Here is a 24213-nt window from a genome sequence, read left to right on the forward strand (position 1 = left end):
TTGCCTGTCGAGGAGGTAAGTCACACACGCAGGAGGAAAAGGCTTTAATCATACATGGCAGGAAGGAGTAAATGACCAATGAGTGGTGTGGCATGAATTCTGGAAGTTTCCCTGAGGCCAAGCCTTCTTCAGGCTGCGTGAGAGGAGGGGCAGATCTGCTCTGGGGACAACCCTGTGGCACAGGTGTCACCTCAATTCTGCAAAAAACACAGCGTTTTCAGGTGGAACAAGAGCAAACAGAGACAATTTTAAGGGTCAGAAGCAAGTGGTGGGAAAGGAAAACAGCCCTTTCGTTGTCACAGGAAACAGGCCCTGCGCGGGCCTTGGGGTGCGTTTCTTTCCGTTCGTCTGTGACGCACGCTGGCCTCCGCTGCGGTGCCTCCCCAGCAGCCCGTGCGTGGGGCCTCGGGCGTGGGCGCAGAGCGCGGCCGGTGCCAGCGTCCAGGCGAGCGGGGGGCGCCTGACACGGCTGAGGGGCCAGCGCCGGGCTCCTTTGCCAGCTTAGACGGTTTCTCTGAGGGGAGAGGCTCCCATCGGCTGGAGGGAAATTTCCTCGCTCTTCTCTCGCGTGTCCTTCCGGGAAGAGCCTTCTTTGACTCTGTAGAAAGGAGAAGGCCATGCGTGGGACAAGGCGAGGGCAGGCGGCCGTGTGTGGTCGTCGAGGGGGTCCTTGGGCCACGCCCGCGCGCCTCCACTGCCCCAGGGCAGGAGGGAAGCCGAGGCCCCACAGGTTTCCTCCGGGCGCTCCTGGGCGCCTCCCAGCGCGCGCGCACACATACACGCGCACGCGCACGCACGCACACAGCACGCGCACGCACACGCCGTCTGGTGCCTTCCACCCCGCAGGCCGTGTTTCACAGCCCGAGCTGGCCAGGCGGTGACACTTGACGTGGCAGGACTGCAGGCCCCGGAAGTCAAACAGATGCTGAGAGACGGCGACCCCGAGGTCAGACACATCCCCGAGGTCACCCCGCCCGCAAGTTGGGGGGTGGGGCAGGCCTCACTTGCCCGAGAGACCCCCAGGGCCTGGCCCCATGACCTCCCTTCTGCTCTGCCCCAGGTAGGAGCGAGGCCCGAAGGCGGGGGCTCTGGGCTGCCCCTGCCCTGGGCCACTCTTAAGACACCACGGGCGGGGACAGGCAGGGAGGTGGCCTGGACTTTGAGGTTCCTTTGGCTTCCAGGCAGCCTGAAGGCTCTCCATAGGGCTTTCCCTGCTTTGAGCCAAGTCTGCAGCCAAGTTTGCCCCTTTCCTTTTTCCTCCTCTGGTCCCTGAGACGATCTGTGTTCTGGGCTTCCTGCTCGATAGAGATAATTCGGAGATAAATTGTAAAATATGAAGCAGCCAGAGGAAAAAATTCACCCATACTGGGAGGCAACGACTGTCACCATTTAGAAATATTTCTCCCTTTTAAGTCGAATTTATTTCTTGACCCACTTAAGAAAATACAAATAATTTTAATATGTTGCTTAACAGTATATTGTAAACATCTCCATGTTATTAAAAACTTACATAAACTTAACTCTTAACAACTGCGCAATGCGTTGAAATGAAAATTGTTAGATGTTCAGAGAGTTTACATCCTTTCTAGTATACAAACATGACAATGGATGTCTTTGTGTATCAATTTTGTTGACATTTCCACTGATTGTTGCTCGGAAGGATATGAAAATTTTTACAGCTGGTGATCAGTAAAGCCAAAAAGCCTTCCAGAGAGGTGGCAGCGGCTTCCTCTCCTGCCCACACCCCCCTCCCGTGTTATTACCCTGCTTTAGGAGCTTTTCTTATTGGATATCTTAAAATGCTATCTCCTTGTTTTAATCTGCTTGCTTGGATTGTGACTGTGTGGATACTTTCCTCTATTTATCTCCTCATTGCATTTCCTGCTTGGTGAGCATTCTATCCTTGCACAGAAGGATGTTTTGGAACAGGGTCAACCAACTTTTCCTTTGTTATCCTGGTACAAAAAGTCGGAACGTAACCCCAACTGGGCAACTCAGAAGGACCACATCACACGGGGCCTTCAGACCATTCTGGAGAAACGGTAGCTGGTCTGATGATTAAAGAAGTATCTGACAATTTAAACAGCCATGAAACAAATCTGGGGGAGGCTCGCTTTATCTTTTCCGCAGGAACCAGTGCTACGAGGTATTAAATGTTGGCACTAATTCCTCTCGGCTTGCCGCCATTCCGGGGATGGGTATCTTGAACCCTGGAGAAAGAGGCCACTTCCTTCTCATCTTAATCCTTGACATCCTAGGCCTGTGGCCGGCACCCGTAATTATTTAACGAGATTAGAAATTGAGAAAAATGAGATGGGGTGAGGAGTTCATGAATTCATATTGTTCTAATAGCTGAAACTTTTGACTGACACCTGAGAGGGGTCTCCCTCACCTCCCCCACCCCGTTTCCTGCCAAACTGAAACAAGTCGGGTCATTTCTGCCTCACGTTTGGTTGGATGAGAACTTCACCCTCCAGTTCCTGATTGGACGGGAGTGGTCACTAAGGGACCCAGGGGCCAGGACACCCCAGAAGCTACCCAGGGACATATTACATGTGCACCTGATTTTATCAGTGGCTCTAAAAATCGTTAAGTGCTGGGAGTCCTTATGGCAGTCGGAAAGCTCTTTACAAAATGTCAATCAGACCCAACCATCCCTTCCTTCAAATTCTCTGGTGCTTTCTGCATGACTGAAAAGAAAAGCCTAAATTATTACTATTTTATACTTTTTAAAATTAAAATTAATAGACACAAAGAACAAAAGCCTAAATTCTTAATGTGCTCTGTGCATGGCTGTTCCCTCCTCTAGGAACACTGTTCCCTCCTCAGCCTGGCCATCTCCTCCTTTACGTCTGCACTTACCCACTCTTTCCGCCTTGAGGCATTCCCCAGCCGCTCAGGTATCCCCTTCCTTGCATGTTATTTATGGACATTAGCTGTCTGTGTGTCTCCCTTCTCTGCACCCTGCCTGAGGGCAGAGGTCACGTCTGCTTTAGCCACCCTACCTCCAACGTTTAGCCTGGCGCCTGCCACCTGGCAGGAACTCGAGGTGGATCAATGGCTCCCATTTCCAAAAGCCGACTCAAACACCAGAGAAAGTCCTTGGGCTCCAAGACTCTGCGGAGCCTCCCCGGCCAGCGGTCTCTAGCTTCCCAACCCCTGCACTGCACTTGCCAGCTGCGTGGACTCAGGGTGGCGTCCACCTTGTTTCATCAAGGCTGGGCTTTGTTTGCTGCAGGTGTCGGCCCGTTGTTTGTTCTGCTGACTTGGTAAGCTCCGTGCGCTTTCCTTCTCTGGAAACCGCAGGCTTTGATTTCTCCCGCGAAAGTTTACAGGAGACGCCAGCAGGCCTTGGCGTGGCAATTCTTCCCCGTGCCCCCACTGCACCTGCTCTAATCTCACGGCCGATCTGTGAGGATGAGGGGACTCTGAGCCAGAAGTCAGCTCGGGGGTGCTGAGAGGTCAAGGGGTTGTCCTTTACCTGCTTATGAGACGGACGACCTGGCTCATCCGAAAGGCACGGATGCTTCCCTTCGCTTCCTGAACAATCCTGAAGCTGTTAGTGGGGGCAGAGCAAGGTAGGGGGCCACGTGGGGGGCTGGCCTGACATGGGGTGTGGGGGTTGACAGGTCAAGGGTGGGGGAGTGGCCAAGCTCAGGAGCAGGGCCCAGCATGGTGGGGAGGGCGTGGCACACGTGGGTGGCCTGGTGTGGGGGTCAGAGCCCGAGTGGGTGAGGAGGTGACCATGTGGGGGTGGCCTGAGTGGAGGCTTAGAGCCTGGGTGGGGGGCAGAGAGCAAGCAGAGAGGGGGGCAGTGGCAGCAGTGAGAGGTGGGCTACGTACGGGAGGACTAGTCAGGTTAGTAAATATATTAAAGGAAAAGGGAGTCGGATTCCGCAGCGTCAGAGAAGGGTGTTAACAAATACGAAAGGGGAGAAAACGAGAAGGAAGCCTGGTGTGTGCTGGGATTGGAAGGACTGGTGAGGACTCAGTTTCCAGGACGGTCTCTAGCTAGAGAAATAAAGCTGTCCTCTGGGGGTCTGAGAGCACTGAGCAGGCCTCACATGCAGATCTTGGCTTCTCAACTCCATCCTCTCCTGAAACAATCCAGGACTCTACAAACAACAAACAGCCACTTCCAGAACTGGGGCAGGGAAAGTACAGGAGGGAAACGGATGTGGCTCAAGCAACTGGGCTCCTGTCTACCACATAGGAGACCCAGGGTTCAATGCCAGGGCCTCCTGGTGAAGGCGAGCTGGCCTGTGTGGTAAGCTGGCCCACGCCGAATGCGGGCCTGTGCAGAGTGCTGCCCCACGCAGGAGTGCTGGCCCACACGGAGAGCTGGCGCAGCAAGATGACACGACAAAAAGAGACAGGAGATAATGAGAGACACAGAGATCAGGGAGCTGAGATGGCACAAGAGAATGGTCCCCTCTCCCCCACTCTGGAAGGTCCCAGGATCAGTTTCCAGAGCCTCCTAATGAGAAGACAAGCAGACACAGAAGAACACACAGCGAATGGACAGAGAGAGAGAGCAGACAACAGGCGGGGGCATTGGTGGTGGTGGAAAATAGATAAATCTTAACAAAAAGAAAGGGAGGAAGGGAGGAAGGGGGGAGGAGGGGGAGGGGGAGGAAGAAAGGAAGGAAAGAAAGAAAGAAAGAAAGAATAGAATGAGCCTAGAACATCTTGTTCTGCCAGAAAGCAAGGCTGCACTTAAAGAGCATTAAAGGACACAGAAGCCAAATGCTCCCACAGGCCAAACCTGGGAAAAACTGACCGTCAAAATAAGCAGAGTCTAACCCACTGAACAAAACGAGACTCTACCAGCCTGGCTATACTGTTCATTGAAAACATATAGATACATGGTCTGCACTTGGTTTATGGGTGACACAGCCTGGTTCTGGCTATGGGCCAGCGGGATATAAGACTCTGCATAAACTTGTGTGCTGGCTTCCCCGAGACTGAACTATCTCCTGCTCTTCTTGGGGGCCTGTGATTCACAGATGACGCACACTCTGAGTGCTGAGAGACGACCCTGGAGGTGCACCTGGCAAAACTGCAATGGGGTCCAAGGATGAAACGCTAGTCATGGATCATTGTTAATTTTCTGATTTTAATGGTTGTGTTGTGGTTAAGTAGGAAAATGTCCTTGTTTGGTGGAAATACATAATAAATAAAATATTTGGATATTTGGAAAGTTGTGATATCAACAACTGTCTCTCAAATGGTTTGGAAAAGGAGTTCTTTGTCTTACACTTGAACTTATTCTGTAAATTTGAAATTGTTCCAAATTATACATATTTCCAAATTACGTATATATATGCTCTGCCAGAAAGCAAGGATATATAGTATATATGTTGTATGTATATATGTATATAGATGTATATGGTATGTATATATGCATTTATAAATCTATCATTTATATATCATTAAAAAATAAATGATAGCAGCAATAAAAATATGAGACTATTCTGCAATATTTGTTGAGCTCTCTTACTTCCCACATTAATTCGTATTTTAAGCTTCTCCAAGCTCATCCTACCCCCCGGGAGGAATGGACCCCTGTCAGAATCACTAGATCAGGCCCAAACAGCAAATGGTTTTGGGGAAGAATGGCTTGTTATCAAGTACTATAAAAATTGAAATTATTTTTAGTAAATGATCTCCAAAATGTTATTGGTCCATATCTAAGAACAACACGTTGAGTTTTATAGTAAATTGCTTCCTGGCAGGGCTACAGGAAGCCCTGCTACTTAAAACTAGGCCTTCATTTGGCATTTTTGCAATTTTTTTCTGTAGTTGGGGTAAGTAAAATTTGATTTAAAAAAAAATGGCCACACCAGAATCAACTCTGCTGTTCTCTGTTGTATTAGCGAGGGCAGCTCTCTGATCACTTTTTTTTGTTCTTGGATCCCCAGGCAACAGCTCAGAATACCTGCAAGCCTGGCTCATGACTGGGCTATGGACAGGTAGTTATCCAGTGCCTGGACACTGGAACCATTCCTGGGGATGAGGAGGAGTCAACGAGCTGAGGGAAGAACATTCCAGGCAGAGGGAATGGCCTGGGTGACTGTGGTGAGGAAGGGGGATAGGTGGGCGGGGCCAGGCCACGAGGGCTTTGTAAGGTTTTGGAGGGAAGAGGATGTGGCTCAAGCAGGTGGGCACCCGCCCACCACAGGGATCAGTTCCCGGTGCCTCCTAAAGAAGACAAGCAAGACAGCAAGCTAACGCAATGGGTTGGTGTGGCAAGCTGACACAAAACGATGCAATGAGGAGACAAAGTGAGGAAAAACACAATGAGAGACTCAACAAGCAGGGAGCAGATGTGGCCCAAGTGATTGGATGCCTTCCTCCCACATGAGAGGTCCTGGATTCAGTTTCCAGTGCCTCTTAAAAAGAAGACGAGCAGACAGCAAGTGCAAACAAGGGGTGGGTCAGGGGAATAAATAAAACATAAATCTTAAAAAAAAAGATTTTGCATTTTATCCTCAAAGCAGTAGGGAGCCATTGAAGCATTTTGAGGGGGAAAGTGTCGTGATCCCACTTAAAATCAACATATCACACTAGTTGCTATGGAGAAGGACAGGGCAGGATAGGAGGCTCTTGGCATCCAAGCAAGAGAAGATGCTGGCTTGGAATAGGGTGGTGGCCAACGGGAAAGAGAGGAGTGACAGTTTCGGGATATATTTTGGAGTCAGACTTGACAGGACTTGCCAAAGCACATACCCTGGGTCTGTGTGCTTCCAGCCTTTGTCCAGGGTTCAGGGGAAAGATGGGCTGTCCGTGGGGTTACATAAGGGCTGCAAGCCCAGTCCCCTATTCGGGCATCCAGGAGAGATGCTTCCAGCTTTGGGATCACCCTGGATGCTCGGTGAAGCTACCGGGCCTCGCCTTCCCTGCCCCTGCGCCCCAAAACCAAGGGTCTCTGCCGAGCTCACCATTGCTGGGCAATGCTGCCGGAAGCAGCCCTCTCAGCCCCCTTCCTGCCTTTAATTTAGAAGCTGGTCGAGGACGTCGCTGCCACCCGCTCAGGAACGTCTAGATGAAGGCCCACGCGGGCCGCATCTTCCAGCGCTAATTGCTAAGGAAAGCTTTGCCTTCCCTAAGGATCTGGTATTCTTTTTCCTCTCCCACAATGAGAAACAAAGTCCCTAACAGGTCTCCCTTTCTGTTGCCAGGACGCTCAGAGCCAAGTTCTCAGCGGCAGGTGTGGCCACACTGCCCCGCCTTCCTCCCCCCCACCATCGCCCCCATTCTCTGCCAGGCTGCACTCCCAGCTCACATTTCCATACGCCTGCGGCTTATTCTTATTTCTGTTTTACTGCCCTTTACTGGTCGGTGCTGGTGGAAAGCTCAGCCTCGTGTAGATGGAGGCAGGTGGGCCTGGCACAGCTTTCCGTCACACCTGTTCCAGGTGCGTCTCGAAGGCCCATTTTAGGGGACGTTTTAGAGGAACGGCACGAAGCCGCCTTTTGCTCTCCAGTGGCTCCCTGGGTACCCGCAGCCTGTTTGCCCCCCAGCCCACCGTGCCCAGGGCCCGCACCTCTTCTCCATGGCCTCGATGGTCTCCACCAGGGGGGCGTTGCGCGTCTCGGGCAGGAGGCAGACAGCCAGCCCGGCCAGGATGGAGGTGGCCCCAAAGCCCACGGGCGGCAGGACGGGGCTCAGCTCCCCGAGCGTGGAGACCAGGGGCGCCGCCAGCCCCCCGAGCCGGGCGTTCACCGAGGCGAAGCCCATCCCCATCTGCCTGTCGGAGAAGCGGGCAGCAGTCAGCGGCCGGGGGCCTGGAGCGCGGGAGAGCAGAGGGGACGGGGAGGGGGCCCATGGTGGCCAGGCCAGCAGGTCTCAGCCCGGAGCGCCAGGGGCTCCCGGCTACGGGGGAGCTGTGCACACACCTGATCTCCGTGGGGTACAGCTCCCCGGTGAACAGGTACACGCAGATGAAGGAGCTGGCCAGGCAGCCTTTGCCCAGGGCCGCCTGCGCCGTGCGCAGGGTCTGCATATCTAGAGAGGGAGGGAGACAGAGCATGGGGGTGGGGGTGGCAGAGCCCGGCGGCGAAGAACCACGGAGCCCCTCTTCCCACCAGGACCCAGAGGCCCCCAGCTGCCCTTCAGCCGCCTTGCTCCCTTCTTGGCCTGCGCCACCAAGCCCGGCTGGGCATTAGGATGAGCTTTTGGGACAGGCCTGGGTTCAAATCCTGCCTCAGGCACACCTGGGTGACCTCTGTCAATGTCACTCTCTGAGCCTCCCCATCCTCACCTGTAAAGCCAGGAAAATGCCAACACCTGCCTCACAGGTCACCGTGGTGGCCATGAGGCCACGAGTTCCATGGGCGCAGAGCCCACGGAACGGTCACTGTCACCGCCCTGGTCCTGCACCGGCCAGGCGGTCACTTATAGACAGCAAAGCCCCAACCACGCGTCCGCAGTGGGCAATGGCCGAGGCAGCTGTGCTGTGTCCTCCAGGGCGGGTGGCAGGCCCACCCCACTGCCTGCTGGAATCAGGGGAGATTTTATAAAACACCGCACCTGGGCCCCACCCAGTCTCCATTACATCGAAGTCCCTTGGGGATGGGCTCAAGGTTTGGCATTTTGAAAAGGTCCCCAGGAGAGGCTAATGAGCAGCCAGTGGGGACAAACTGCATTCTAGAGGAACTAGTAGTCGTGAAAAAATTAGATCTGCAAAGCAGGTGTACAAACACAGAAGAGCACGTTTATGTTACAACGTAGAGTGAAAAGAAGATACCACAAAATATATTACATCTAAACGTCTGTAGACGATATAGATAACATGATCTCAATAACGTCAAAACCAAAATCTCCAAATAGGAGAAAAGGCTGGGGGAGAGACATCCAAACAGCAGCGATGCTAACACAGCCACTTCACCGGAGGGGTTGGGCCACCTGCCCGAGGCCGTGGTGGTAAAGCTGGGGTCACACCTGGGCGGAAGTGGCTTGTGCCTGCCCTCGGCCGCTCGTTCCCACCCCTGGCTGCACGCTGGTATCACTGGGTGTGTTTTAAAAACTTCCAAGGCCTGGGTGCCACCCCCTGAGATTCCAACAGCCGGGCCCGGGCTTGCGAGCCCCTGGGGGGCCCAGTTCCTGACGCTCCAGCTCCAGTTGAGCCGGGTCTGCCTGACCACAAAGCCGCGGGCCTCTGCAGAGCCTCCCCCCTGGGTGCGAGGCACCCAGCGCCTAATCAGAACTGGCCCGATGGCCAGGCTCTTCCTTTCCGATCCGGAGGCCCGGCCATTGGCCTCGTCCCCGCAGGTCCCCTGGGGCCGCGCGCCCGCCCACGGCTCACCTTCTGGCACAAACAGGTTGGCGATGACCATGGCCCCGGCCAGGGCGAGGAAGGAGGCCACCGTGGCCCGGCGGCCCACGAAGATCATGGTGGCGGTGGCCACCAGCATGGCCGGGATGTCGATGACCCCGAACACGACCTGCACCAGGTGGATGCTGAGCCCAAACTTCTGCAGGTCCATGGCCAGCCCGTAGTAAGCCACGGAGTTGGAGAACCTGGGAGAGGAGGCACGGGGGGCTGCTTCTGTCTCGCCCAGCAGGTGGGCACCGTTCTGGGTGGGCGGGGGACACACGAGGATGCGTGTACAGGGCCCTCCCCTCAGGGACCGACTGCACCCCTCCCTCCTGGTTTTCTAAGTCTCTGAGATTGGCTGTGGGGCCCAGAGCCGCCCTCCAGCTCTCTGTCTTGGACCCTGGAGCATGCGGGTGTTTTTCTTCCCTGTCGGCTCCACTGTCCACCCCTCATAGACTTGCTTCTGGAAAACTGCTTGAAGGTTCCTCAAAGAGTTAAACACAGATTTCCATAAGACCTTGCAATCCACTCCTGCGTATATGCAGGGACTTGAAAGCAGGGACTTGAACAGATACTTGCACACATGTTCACAGCAGCGTTATTTATAGCAGCCCAAGCCAGAAACAACGCAAGTGTCCACCGACAGATGAATGGAGAAACAAAATGTGGCATAACCAGATGGTGGAATACTATTCAGCCATGAAAAGGAACAGCGTTCTGATACAGGTTATAAGGTGGACGAACCTTGAAAACTCTATGCTCAGTGAAAGAAGCCAGACACAAAGGGACAAATACTGTATCACTTCACACACATGAATTTTCTATAACAGGCCAACCATGGAGACAGGAAGTAGGTTAGAGGCTGCAAGGGGCTGGGGGAGGAGATAACGGAGGCTTTTGCATCATGGGTACAGAGTTTCTTGCTGGGGTGATGGAAAAGTTTTGGTGGTGGGTGGTGGTGACGGAAGCACAACACGGTGAATAAAATTAACACTGCTGAGTTGTGCACTTGAAGTGGTTGAAATGGTAAATTGTATGTCATATATGTTACCACAATGAAAATTAAAAGACAAAAAACAATGGCTGCTTCTTCCAAGGGACGGTGCTCTAGGATGGGCTGACTGCAAAGGCCTGGAATTCACGTATCCGAGGCTTCTACAGGAATTTACAGGGCTCTGGAGGGAAAGGAGGCGGGCGCTGGCTCTCAGCGCCCTGCGGGCTAGCCAGGTCACGGACACGTGCTGGTGCAGTCCCGGGAAGCAGGGAGGCGGCGGCGCGAGTATGGGCTGTGGGCTCTCTCCAGCCGGGTCTGGCATTTGCCCCTGAAGCACCTTACCGAGAAACCCCAGCCATGGGAGCCAGTGGAGATGGAGAGGAAGGGAGGAAACTTCTGGAAAAGTGGCCCAGTAATTCTCATTGGCCTTAGGGCAGAGGGAGAGCCAGGAGAAAAGTGGCCTCGTTTCCCTGCTTCTGCCCTTGCCAGGTGGAGATGGGAGGCAAGGTCCCCAAGAAATCACCTTAACACTCAAACAAAAGCAGCAGCAGCGGCAGCGAAACCGCCTCGTGGCCCTTAATCCTGCAGGCGCCGTGGCGCTACGTGGGCTTCTTTGGTCTGGGGGGTTGTGCTTGGAGGCGGATCAGTTGACCTTGGAAAGACCAGTTCTGGTTTCATCGGTGTCTGCACCCCACCTGGACATGCGCCCACCTCCTCGATGTCCTTGCCCCTTGTCCACCCCACCCTCGTCCACCCCGGCCGTTCCCTTCTCAATGGCTTCTCCTGTCCCAGCTCCCCCGACCCTGGGCTCCAAGGCTGGTGTGGGAGACACTCAGGGTGGGAAAACCGCCTTCCACTCTCCATAATCAAAGGATCTTCATGCCACAGTAAAAACTCAACAAAAATTATCCTTAATGTGCCCCTCCCTTGATGTCTTCTGAATGAGCACGGGACTCCCTTTCTTTTGGAAACCTCAAGTGTCTGTGCTTATTTCCCAACGGTTTGGCGTGGCCTGGGCAGGGCGGGGAGCGGTGCAGACTCTGAAGGAGGCGGGGTGGGCTGGGGACAAGGCCCTCAGTGAAGCCCTGGACGTCTAACTTCCCATCCTCCTCCTCACTCCCCTTCTCTGCCAAGGGATTCCACAGCACAGCCCCCTCCCTGTCTGCACTTTAGAAAGGCTTCGCTTATCTCAGGAAGGGATCCGGGACTGAGCCTGCCTGCCTGTATTACCCGGTCCCACCTCTTAAAAAAAAAAAGAAAGAAAGAAAAAGGCTTTTTCTCTTTTCTCTTCTGTGTGCCCTATTTGCATCTCTAGGTGAGATTGCCTTTCCAGGGGCGGGCAAGGGGAAGACTCCACCTGGGCTCAGTTATATTAAACCCGTAGAGTCCCCATGCTATGAAATAGATACATAAATAAAACATGCAAAATATGTCAAGAGATCATTGAAAATGGCATTTTTTACCTGAGGACTCCTGGGACCACCATGTCCTGAATCATCTAAGAGGAAACCTAGAAAAATCCCATCTGGACCACAGGGGAGCTGTGACGTTAGCAGGAAGATGAGGCCTCCAAACAAAGACAAATCTCTATGCACCTCCGTCATAAATACCACATAAACCTAGGATAATTTGCAAAATCTCACTAAGGATCTCAAGAGATAAAAACCTGGGGGAAAACCTTCTCAGGTACCTGCAAAAAAAGCCCCCAAGAGGGGAAGCAGATTTGGCTCAACGGATAGGGTGTCCTCCTACCACATGGGAGGTCCAGGGTCCAAACCCAGGGCCTCCTGACCCGTGTGGTGAGCTGGCCCATGTGCAGTGCTGATGTGCGCAAGGAGTGCCATGACATGCAGGGGTATCCCCTGAATAGGGGAGCCCCACATACAAGGATCATGCCCCTCAAGGAGAGCCGCCCCACGTGAAAAAAGTGCAGCCCGCCCAGGAGTGGCGCCGCACACACGGAGAACTGACACAGCAAGATGAAGCAACAAAAAAGAGACGTAGTTTCCCCGTGCCACCGATAAGAAAGCAAGCAGACACAGAAGAACACACAATGAATGGATACAGAGAGCAGACAATGGTGGAGTGGGGGGAAGGGGAGAGAAATAAATAAAAAATAAATCTTAAAAACAAAAACAAAAAACCCAAGAGCTTAAAACTTAGAGGTGGTACAAGCCCCAGTCCTTCCACCAACAAACAAACATTGGGGAAGTTCTAACTACTGCAAAAAGCCTGGCCGTCAGGAAAAGAGCGCCTGCATGAGCCTCGGCCACTTATTTCACTCCTATACTTAAACCCCTTTGGACCAGCCCCTGCAAGTCTTCATATTCTCAAAACACATATCAGTGGAACCTCCCAGTCCACCCCCAGTAGAGCACTCAGGGCTCCTGTCTGGAACCCATCGATTTGCTGAAAACTCTTCAGCCATCTGCACCTGAAAGCAAAATAGCACACATGCTGGAATTGGAAATGGATTCTGATGGAGTACCCCTGGCAGACTAAGCCTTGTTTATAATGGAGTAGAGAACTGTTGTATCTTAAAGAGTCTTAGTCTAGCAGGAAGCATTGAGTAGTTGTGAAAGGTAAACACATCACTGTAAGTGGTTTTAACTTAAGTTCTTTATTTTACAGTTAAAGTATTTGTTGTCTTAAATAAAGCTTGGAACGTTACCAATATAAGTTAGTTAAATTAAAAATGATGTTCAGAGACTCGCCTGTTTGGAATTCAGTTAGTAAAAAAGTGGAGGAAAGAGTGAAATGTGATGGATGAGACACCACTACACATCTATTAGAATGACTAAGATTCACAAAAATGGCAACACAAAATGTTGATTAGGCTTCAGAGAAATAGGAAATCTTATTCATTGGTGGCAGGAAAACATAATGGTACAGTCACTGGAAAATATATGGCAGTTCCATATAAAGTTAAACAAATGCGTATCAATAGACCCAGAATTCCACTCCTAGATATCTACCCAAATGAATTAAAATCATGTGCACCTAAAAACTTGTATGGGAATGTTTATCGCGGCTTTATTTATAATCACCAAAACCTGGAGACAACCAAGATATCCTTCAACAGGGGAGTGAATAAACTAACTCTGGTACATCCATTCAATAAAGTACTATTCACAACAAAAAAGGAGTGAACTATTAATTCACACAACACTATGGATAATTCTTAAATGTATTTTGGCTAAATGAGAGAAGTCAGACCCAAAACACTACATTTTCTATGATTCTATTTATACGACATTTTGGAAAAGCAAAACTGTAGGGTGGAAAAACGGATCAATGATTGTCAGAAGCTGGGAGAGGCTGACTTCAAAGGGGCCACATAGGGCACTTTTTATGGTGATGGAACTGAATATAAGTAGATAGACACAGAAAGAATTTCAGATACAGAGGTGGGCATGAATTAGTATCCATACATGTATTTCTTAGCCTTGTCTGCTGCAGGGTCTAGAAGCAATGATGCTCCAGTGGTAGTGAACACAACCAATGTCCAGATCTTGGTTTCTAAATACCATTCTCCAATAAAAGAAGCCCAAGCACCTTGGAGAAATGATTTATTCTATGGCTGGTGTAAGGAAAATGAACTTGGAGATCTTGCATGAAAATAGAAGAAGCTGGCAGAATGTCAACGCATACAAGAGCCAATGTGAGAAACAAAATAAATATGTTGTGCTGGATTATAACCCAAAGTATAAAATACATACACTTAAGTCTTTAAACAAACAACTTAATACATGAATCTTTCTTACAGAATAATTCAAAAAATTATCTGTAGATTGTTCAAGAGGTGGAGCTTAAATCCCCTCTCCTTCAATGTGGGCTGAATTTAATGGCTTACTTTCAAAGGAGAGAATATGGAAAGAGAAAAATATTGATTTTACAGGAGCCCGGCAGATACCGCGTTAACCAAGAGGTCAAGCAGTAGTAAGCCACGCTGGCGTCAGGTGCCCCGAGTCGCTGTGACAAGGGCACTTCTCCTCTCTGGTCTTCTACCCTCAAACCCATAACTCCAGGCTAGTCATGGGAACATCAGACAAATGCAAACTAAGGGACATTCGACACAATACCTGACCAATAGTCTTCAACGCTGTCAAGGTCACGAAACATAAGGCAAGACTGAGAAGCTGTCACAAGTCAAAGGTCACTAAGGAGACCTAAGACTGAGCATGATATGGAATCCAGACTAGTGAAATCCACACCAAGTCTCGAGTTAACAGCGAGGGGTCAGGGTTACAGTCTTAGTTCTGGCAAATGTACAAGAGTTAGGTGAGGGAAGCGGATGTGGCTCAACTGATAGAGCGTCCACCTACCATATAGGAGGTCCAGGGTTCAAACCCAGGGCCTCCTGACCCATGTAGTGATGCTGGCCCACGCGCAGTGCTGATGTGCACAAGGAGTGCCGTGCCATGCAGGGGTGTCCCCCACGTAGGGGAGCCCCACGCACAAGGAGAGCGCCCCACAAGGAAAGCATTCCCTTGCGAAAAAAGCGCAGCCCACCCAGGAGTGGCGCCGCACACACAGAGAGCTGACGCAGCAAGATGGTGCAAGAAAAAGAGACAGATTCCTGGCGCCACTGAGAATGCGAGCGGACACAGAAGAATACACAGCGAATGGACATAAGAGGGCCAACAACAGGGGCAGGGGGAGAGAAAGAAATAAATCTTAAAAAAAAAAAAGAGGTGAGATGATGATATTGGGGGGTGCTGGGGGAAAGATAGATGGGAGATCTCCTTTGCAATTATTCTGAGAATCTGAATCAAATCCAAAAGAAAAAAATTTTTTGGAAAAAAGACAAACTCTAGAGTGGAAGAAGATATCTGCAAAAACCAATATCCAACAAAAACTTGGGTGGAAGCCCAGACTCTCTGGAGCAGCCTCCTGGACAAACCAGACCACAATGACTCATTTACTGAGAACTCCCCTGGGGCCAGAGGCGGGTTTAAGCCCTTTACTTAAAGAGTCTTAACTCCTCCTCTCCTCACCACCAGGTATTCTATGCACAGGTAAGAGGGGGAAACAGAGGCAGGGAGGGCCGCCGACTTGCTGGAGGTCACACGGGGGGTGGCCCGAGAGCCGGGCTCAGAAGCCCTCTCCTGGAGGGCCGGGGTCACCCTGGGCACGGACATTCTCCACAGCCGCAGCCCTACTGTGTAGATCTCAACCTGCATTATCCAAAGGCCCAGGAAAGTCCTCCCAGCTCAATGGAAACGGTCCTGCTTTCACCAGCACCTTCAGGCTTTGTCAACTTTTGGTCTGTGCTAGGGAATGCCGGTCGCCTTTGTGTTTTCATTCATTTCACGGTCATGCCTTTCTCCGGGTATTTCTTCCTGCCCATCTGACAAAGTCGATTAACCCCCTTTCAGAACTCATCTAAATGCCATCTCTTGTGAGAAGCCCTCAGCCACCCCCAAGGAGGAAAACTACTGTTAGGATGCTTGGAAATTATTTTTGCCCTGTGTTTCTCCTTCCTGACCCAGTAGTGTTTTTCCAGAGTGAGACACTTCCCAGAATCCCCTGGGGAGTCCCACGGGCATACCAGGATGGGACAAGGTGCATTTTGGAAAAGCTGCCAGGGTGACACCAACAGGTTGTCCTCCCCTCAGGTGAGAACCACTGCCCAGATGTGGGGTCCCTAGGTCAGTGCAGATGTCTCCTCATCTCCACATCTCAGCACCCAGCCCAGGGCTGGAGAAAGGATAGGGAGCATGTGCTGTCCAAGGCTCACCTGCTCCTTATATTAAGAGTATGTTGGGGAAGCGGATTTGGTTCAACGGATAGAGCATCCGCCTACCACATGGGAGATCCAGGGTTCAAATCCTGGGATTCCTGACCCGTGTGATGAGCTGGCCCACCCACAGTGCTGATGCATGCAAGGAGTGCTGTGCCACACAGGGGTGTCCCCTGCATAGGGGTGTACCCCGTAAGGAGAGCGCTGCCCCACTGAAAAAAGCGCAGCCTGTCCAGGAGTCGCACCATACACACAGAATGCTGACGCAGCAGACGACACAACAAAAAGAGACACAGATTCCCGGTGCCGCTGACAAGAATCCAAGCGGACACAGAAGAGCACACAGCAAATGAACACAGAGAGCAGACAACAGGGGGCGCAGGGAAGGGGAGAGAAATAAATGAAAAATAAATCTTAAAAAAAAAAAAAAGAGCATGTTAGCCCAGGGTTTGCCAGGGGGAGCAAGAGGCCCTGCCTCGGGCAAAGGCGTGGGCAGGACCCTTCACCTACCAGACCAGCATGAGGCAGCAGGTGACCTTGCGGGCAGCTGGGGTTCGGAACAGGTCCAAGACCGAGTTAGAGGTGCGGCCACTTGCAAACTCACTCTGGATGTAGGAGCTCAGCACCTGGGCAAGGAAGGTGTGTCAGGGGCAGTCGGGCATCTGGGACCCTATGGCCCTGCTGGGAATCCCTTCATCTGTAAAAAGTGGGGCCGGGGCCAAGTGTCCTGACAAATGGCCATCCTAGTCTGCTCTCCAGCCCAGCACCGGTGGCTCTGGATGAGCTGTCGGCCTGGGGGATGAAGCAGAGTCTCCAGCGTGAGTCCCAAACGCCCCTGAGCTGCCTGCTGATTGGGCTGAAGTGGCCACTGACTCCCGGATAGTCTTGGGCAGTGGTTAAGAGCCGGGGTTCTGAGTGGTCCCATCACTTCCCGCTGAGCAAATCGCCTAACCCGTCCAAACGTCAGTTTTCTCACCCGTAAAAACGAAGCATTAAATGAGGGTAGATATACAAAGCCCTTGAACACAGTGTCTGGGATTGGGTTCAACAAATGGGACTTGTTTCATCATAAATGGTAACTGATGAGCCAAGCAGCAGTCAAATGATCCCAGATCACCCACTGATCAGCGTGCCATTCGATACCCGAACTCCACCCACCCGTTTAGTCTCAAGCTCTGCCCTGGCTGGTGGCGAGTTCTGCCAGGTCCTGCCAGAAGCCGAGGCTGTCCGCAGGCCGCAGGCCGCCCTCCCGCATCCTCTCACCTCCTTGGTCAGCCTCTCCCCTTCCTCCTTCCTCCCGTTCAGCGCAGCCACCTTGCGCAGGTTCTGCATGGCTAACTGGGCCTTGCCGTGCAGCAGGAGCCACCGGGAGGACTCTGGCAGCCACCTGGGACCCGGAGAAGAACGAGGAATGACCCAGGGCTGGGTGGGGCCCATTCCATGGCCAGCCCAAGAAAAACCCTCATTCGCCCTGTCACAGCCCCAAGCCAGGGGACATTTCCTCCTCCGCAAGATCAGGGAAGGCTGGAGGACACACAGCTCCCCTTTTCCTGCAGCCCCTCGATCAAGGGTGCTTAGAGACGACATACGACTTACAAGTCATCAACAGCCCCAGTGTTCAATCTGTACAGCCCTGGCCCCTGTTGGAGCTGAGGCTCAGTTCCCATCCTTTAAAATGCCACCGGGTAGTTGGGAGGCACAAAGGAGTTGGCTGGTGGAGGCAAAGGTGCTCACATGTCCTGGAGTCCCTCGCTAAAGTCCTGTGGCAGTGCTCCTGAGCCCCCTGAGCCCCCTGAGCCCCCGCCCTCCTTTGTGGCCCCACCAAATCCAGCAAGTCCCAGCTGCCACACACCCCAAGCTCCCCACGGAGCCAGGGGAGGGCCGGGTCACGCAGGTGCACCCTCTCCACCCCACTCTGCTCAGGACATACCAAGAATAGAGGAAAAAGACCAGGAATGGTGCAGAAACGGCAAACTGCAGCCACCGCCAGGGGCGGACCAGGTACGCCACTCCAGCCAGGATGAGCTGCCCCAAGGTGAAGGAGTACCCCAGCAAGACGCCCGCCACGGTGCGGCCCTGAGTGGGCATCCACTCCACGACTGGGGAGAAAACGACAGTGTGCTCAGGGGGACGCATCCCCACGTGCTGATCTAAGTAACTCTGTCCCCTTGAGAATGACCCTGGGGTAGCTTTAAAAATCCGGGAGGTCCCTGAGACACTGGCAGAGGCGTCACACCCAGGCACACTCCACAATCAGAGACTCAAACAGGAACAGTAAAACCACAAAAATATTAGGAGAAATCATGGTAGGATTCTTATCATCTTGAATAGGAAAAGCCTTTCCAAGGATGTCACAAAATGCAAAAGCAATAAAAGATCAACAAATCTGACTTCGTAGAAATAAGAAATGCCTGCATTGAAAAAAAAACAAACACCATAAGCAGAGTCATAATGCCAACAAAAACCTGCAAAAACTATTTCAGCTCAACAGATGAAGGGCTCATTTCCCTACTTTGGGGAAAGTTCTTACAGATCAATAGGAAAGACCAACAAGCAGCAAGGAAATGGGCCAAGGAGGGGAATGGTTGATAGAAAAGAAAACGCAGAGGCTCTCATTGTATGACAAGATGCTCAGCTTCTGCAAAGACGAAAAAAAGAAGCAATTTTTGTGGTAAAGAGCTAAAGTGGGAAATAACCTAGGTGTCCATCATAGGGGATATTATGACGTGTCCTCACAATGCTGCTGAAACAAGTTCAAAGGCAGCTTCTTTTCACTGAGCAGCTAGCTCATTGCGTCCGATTCATCAGCCAGTCCTGCTGCTTCTGCCTTCAGAATTGAGGCAGGATCTCAGATCTTCTGCTTCTCTCTGCTACCCTGACCTAAGATGGCAATAGCCTCCCCACCGCCCCCTGCACTAATGGTTCCCTCATCTCTTTGTTGGTTGTTTTTGCTCATTGCTTTTGTTCATTGTCTGCTTGTCACCTGCTCGTTGTCTTTTCAGGAGGCACTGGGAACCAAACCCGGGACCTCCCATGTGGGAGGCGGGTGCTCAACTGCTTGAGCTACATCCACTCCCAGCAATAGCCTATTAACTGGCCTCCTGTTTCTGCTCTTGGACCACGCAGTGACCAGTGGCCAGAGGGATCCTGACAAGTCCTAAGTCAGCTCAGGTCTCTGCTCAAAACCCTCCAGCAGGTCCCATCTCACTCAGAGTCAAAGCCAAAGTCCTTCAAATGGCTACAGGACATGCATCACCTCTCCCGCTCTGCACCATGGACTTCTTTGCTGTCTCTTGATCCCGCCTGGCACCCTGCCTCCTCCAGCGCTTGGCCCTCTGCCTGGAATGCCCTCTCCCAGAAAGGCCCAGGGCTCACCGCCTCACCTCCTTCAAGCCTTTGCTCGAAGTGAAACTTCTCCACTGAATTGTATTCTTGCAAATGGTGTGTGGTATGTATGTTACCATAAAAAAGAAAAAAGAACCTCCCTGCTTGGCCTTCCCCGACCATCCTAAATAGAACAACAAGCACCGCCCTCCCGGCCCTTCTTATTCCCTTCCTGGTTTTATTTTTGCCTTGGTGGCACTTCTTGCCAACTCACATCTGCTTCCCTCCCTAGCACATGAACTTCCCAGGAGCAGCCCCTCCCTGCTCACTGCCGGGTCTCTGGCACCCAGGACTGTGCCCGGAACCAGGGGGCCCGTAACCAAGAAGCGAAAGAGCAACAACAGTGTTAGGTGGGAGAATCTAGATGCAGAGCAGTGTGTACAGCAACAAGAGAGAGGAGAGGAACACACGCAGGCATGGGCGTTTGCATAAAGCCATATGCTCACAAGGAGGCCGGAAGGCGAGTTCCTCTGGGCAGGGGTGGGAAGGAGGCTTTTCATTTTGTACACACTTTGGGACCTTTGATCGTGGAACCTTGTGAGTGTGAAGGCCCCAGGGAAACAATAAATAAATGACATTTCAGGGGAGCAGATGTAGCTCAAGTGGCTGAGCACCTGCTTCCCATGTACCAGGTCCTGGGTTCAATCCCCAGTACCTCCTTAAAAAAAAAAAAAAGACATTTCATTAGGAAGAAAGGAAGGAGGGAAGGAAGCAAGGAAAGAAAGAAGGGAGAGAAGGGAGGAAGAAAGGAAAAAAGGAGGGAAGGGAGGGAGGGAGGGAGGAAGGAAAGAAGGATGGGGGAAGGGGAGGAAAGTAGCCAGGATGGTGGAGGGATGTGGACCTTGATAAGGCAGCAGGTGAGAGAAGAGCCACTGAGCCTGGAGACCAAAAGATGGGGCTAAGTGCCAGCAACCTCGGCTGGAGGGGTGCTTCACTGGTGCAGGGTGCCCCCTAAGTTGCGGCTGGAGGCTAAAGGACTCCGGCTGGAGTCTGTGCCCCACCTCCCTAGGGGCTGAGCCAACCCGAGTGGGGGCCTCGGGGGGTCCCCGAGGCCGGGCCGACTCTTGATGGGTGGGGGCAGGGGCTTCCCACAGGAGATGGCCTAGGAGGTCTGTTCCCGCCTTGGGGTTCCATGAGGAATGGCGGGTGGAGGGGAGGCTTGCTGATGCCCCACTGTGCGCTCAGCACCGTGTGAGGTCCCGATGCCGACAGGTGACCTCAGGCAGGCCACCCCCAAGATCTCTCCCCGACCTGAAGTGAAGGTCCCATTCTGTCCGGACAGCCAAGGATGGGGACCGTCTCTGGATCCTGGGGCCGGTGGTGTTCCCAGGAGCAGGCTAAGAAGTTCAAGTGGAGTGCAGGCAGCCTGCAGGCCGGTGTCCAGGATGGCCCCAGAGCTGCCCCGAGCCTGCCCAGAGTGCCAGCTGACCCGTCACTTGCCACCAGCCTCCAGGGGCAGGTGTGGGGCCCGGAGCCGAGGAAAGGCCGGCGCCGCAGCCTGGCTGACCTCACTTCCCCTTTGCAGGTTTCAGGCCTCACCCACCTGCCCCACACTGGGCCTGTCCCGCAGGGGCACTTAGCGAGGGCTGCCGTTGACTAACTCGTGCGTGAAACAAGAGCCGCCCTTTGGTGGGAAAAGGTCGCACGGCGTCCCCCTGCCTGCTGCCCGGGCCGTGGCGGAGCCCAGGCCTCCAGGCCCCACCTGGACGCAGGCTTTTACCTGAGCTCGTCGCCCGAGGCCACGCAAAACGCAGCCGGAAAGACGCGCGGTTCTGGGGCTGCCATTCCCCGCGCCCCTGCCAGCCCCACGCCCGCCCGGGCCCGCGACCCGGGACTCACCCAGCGACAGGGAGTTGAGGATGATGCCGGAGAAGGTCATGCCCGTCAGGAACCGGAAGACGCAGTAGGCGCCGAAGGAGCTGAAGTACGCGGTGGCGGCCCCCGAGACCGCCAGCTGCAGGTACGACCAGACCAGGGGGATCTTGCGGCCCAGTCTGGGGGGGTGGGGTGGGGTCGAGGGAGGCAGGATGAAGGGTGGGGGGTGGGGAGGTGCTGGGAGCAGCAGCGCGTACCCTGAAGGGAGAGGGGCACCCGGCAGCCTCCACCCCCGCCACCGAAGCTCGGGGTGCAGCGGGAACCAAGAGGAAGCTGAGGGGTCCCTGGGAAAGCCTGGCCTCCAAGACAGCGCCCTGGCGGCAGGACGGGTGGTGAGGAGGCGGCGTGCCGGTCTGCTCAGGGGGTGCTTCTGGACGCCCCCAGGCCCCCAGTCTAACAGGTTCTGGGAGGACAGGGCCCGGGGGGGGCGTGGGCGGCCAGCAGGTGGCGGAGAGTGGGTGGCCCTCTGCAGGGACGCCCCGAACCGGGACTCGCTGCGGGGGGAGCCTGGGACTGGTGGGCGCAGGAGCCAGGGTGGAGCTTTCGTTTGAATTGTGCTGCTGGGGTGCCCGAAAGCTGGGGTGCGGGGGTTCAAGGCCAGGGTGGGCCCACTGCACGTGCAAGCGAGGCTGGTTGGTGGAGAGCTGGGGCCGGGGCACACACCCCAGCGGGGCCAGGGGAGCTCAGGCCACACACCCATAACTCATTCATTCATTCATTCATTCATTTCATTGCACAAATGCTTGTTGATGGCTTCTAAATGCCAGGCCTGAGCTGGGGGCTGGAGACAGACAAGACACTGTGGACAAAACACGAGCTGGCGGGAAGAGAGACCAGGATATGTCGTGACATGGTGCGTTGAGGCCCACGGCGGAGACAGGGGGTCACAGAGGGGGCGGGGCTTCACTCAGGGTGGGTCTGGCTGTGGGAGGAGGACCCGCAGGGAGGGTCTGCAGGGACCTGAACTAGCCCAGGGGTGAGAGGAGGGGTGGAGGGGAGGGGAGAGGACAGAGGGACATAGAAGCAAGTGCAGGGAGAGAGAGGGGCAGAGAAAGAGGGGCGGGCGTGGACGTCATCGCAGCCGCACAGCGTCGCTGGCCCTCAGTCTGTCTCTGGAGAACACTGTCCATCCACGGGGGCCAGTTCGGGTACGGTCCGACTCATCCACACAATGGGATGCAGGGCAGATACCAGACAGTACTGGAAAGCCCTTTTTGAAAGAGAGTCTGCCTCCAAGACATATTGCTCAGTGGACAAAAAGCCACGTGTGGGGTGTGCCAGCGTTGGCATAAAAGGGAGGACGGGGTATTTATATACACGTTTGCTCGAATATTCCCAAAACCATGAGCTATCTCTGCGAAGATGCGTAGAAACCGGGCCGCCCTCCGGAAATAGCTGGGGTGGGCAGGGCAAGCGGGGAAGGGGTTGCTTCACTGCACGCCTTCGTACCCCCTTGAATTTCAAATAGGGCGAATGTATTACATGTATTAGCTTTTTGAAAATCCACAAGTACATTTTAATGAAGAAAAACGAAGGGCGCGGCCGGGGGCTCTCCAGCCTGCGCCGAGGGGCTCACCTGTCCGCCAGGCTGCCGAACACGGCGGCACCCACCAGCACCCCGGCCATGTAGACAGACTGAGCCAGGTCGCGGAGGGTGCGGGCCTCACAGACCAGGTCCCACTGCGGAGGGGGGGACAGAGGGACGCTCCAGCCTCGGCTCGAGGTGGCGGCCCCCCATTCGCCGCCCCGGCCCCCTCTGACCTCTGTCACGATGGTGGACGGGAAGACGCTGCGGTCGTAGACCCAGCCGTCCTTGCAGGCCTCTGTGGCTGCCCCGGGGACAGGGACAGTGCGGTTCAGGGGGATCCACTGAGGCTCCGTGAAGCGCCGGCACGGTTCGGGCACCCCCAGCCCGTCCAGGGGCACGGTGGCCCGCAGCCAGGCGCCCGAGAGATTGGCAGCGACCGCGGTGTGGTTGGCCGGGCCCCGGCAGTGATGTGGGGGCACAGCAGCCGTGAAGTTCTGCAGGAAGTTGTGGCAAGCCAGCAGGCTGCAGGGCAGCAGCAGCAGGGCCGTGGAGAGGAGCTGGAAGCGGCCCACGCCACCCAGCGCGTCCAGCAGGTCCGTGAAGGCCATGGCCACGGGCTGAGCGGAGACCCAGCCTGCTGGGGGCCTTATGTAAAGGGGCAGGGAGGGGACGCTGGGAAGAGGAAGAGGAGGCCTGGGGTCAAGACCGCAAACGGCCGGTGTCCAAGAGCTCAGAGGAGTCCGGTTACACCTCACGGGAGGCCTCGGGTGTCCCCCATGTCTGCAGGCTCCCTCTCTCTCCAGGCCAGCAGGCTGGCCCCAGAGACTTTCCCTCCACCCCGTCAGCCTCTTGCCTCCTGGGTTAGAAAAGCAAGGGGTCCCAGGGGGCCAGCTCACGGCCCACGGCCTAGGTCTGCAGGCCCCCAGCATGCTTGGGGCACCACGACCGCCCTTCCCTGCCGAGGCCATTGGGGTGCTGCTTCGGGAGCCAGAGCCAGCCTCACAGTGGACACAGCCAGTACTTGGGCTGCAGCTCTCGGCAGAGCTGGAAGTGCTGGGCAGTCAGGACCACAGGGGGCCGCTCACCCTCCCCACCCCCGTGAGAAACTGGGGGCTTGGCTGCCCACGAGACACTAGGGGAAATGTCTAAAAGTGCCCAGGTATCTTGTACCAAGCAATGGCTACTTGGACTTTACATCAAAAGCACAAGCAACAAAAAAGGTAAACTAGACTTCATGAAAATTAAAAACCTTTTTACATCAAAGGACATTGTCAAGAAATTGAAAAGACAACCTAAAAAAGGGGAAAAAAAATACTTGAAACCCATATATCTGATTAAGAGTTCAATATCTAGACTATATAAAGACCTCT

The 24213-nt window shown here is 54.0% G+C and overlaps 1 protein-coding gene across 1 annotated transcript; it reads right to left on the minus strand.

The window, feature by feature from the left end:
- Nucleotides 1-214: 214 nt before the first annotated feature.
- LOC101447693 (solute carrier family 22 member 20) lies at nt 215-23484 on the minus strand. Its single transcript, XM_004478586.3, has 10 exons — nt 23077-23484; nt 22892-22995; nt 21280-21434; nt 17987-18155; nt 17320-17443; nt 16567-16682; nt 9308-9522; nt 7899-8007; nt 7547-7750; nt 215-598 (listed from the first exon to the last, which is right to left on the minus strand). The coding sequence occupies exons 1-10, from the start codon at nt 23449-23451 to the stop codon at nt 502-504; spliced, it is 1668 nt and encodes a 555-aa protein (XP_004478643.1). The 5' UTR covers nt 23452-23484; the 3' UTR covers nt 215-501.
- Between the last annotated feature and the right edge of the window lie 729 nt (nt 23485-24213).

Source organism: Dasypus novemcinctus, chromosome 10, assembly GCF_030445035.2.
Source record: "Dasypus novemcinctus isolate mDasNov1 chromosome 10, mDasNov1.1.hap2, whole genome shotgun sequence".
NCBI classification, from domain to species: domain Eukaryota; kingdom Metazoa; phylum Chordata; class Mammalia; order Cingulata; family Dasypodidae; genus Dasypus; species Dasypus novemcinctus.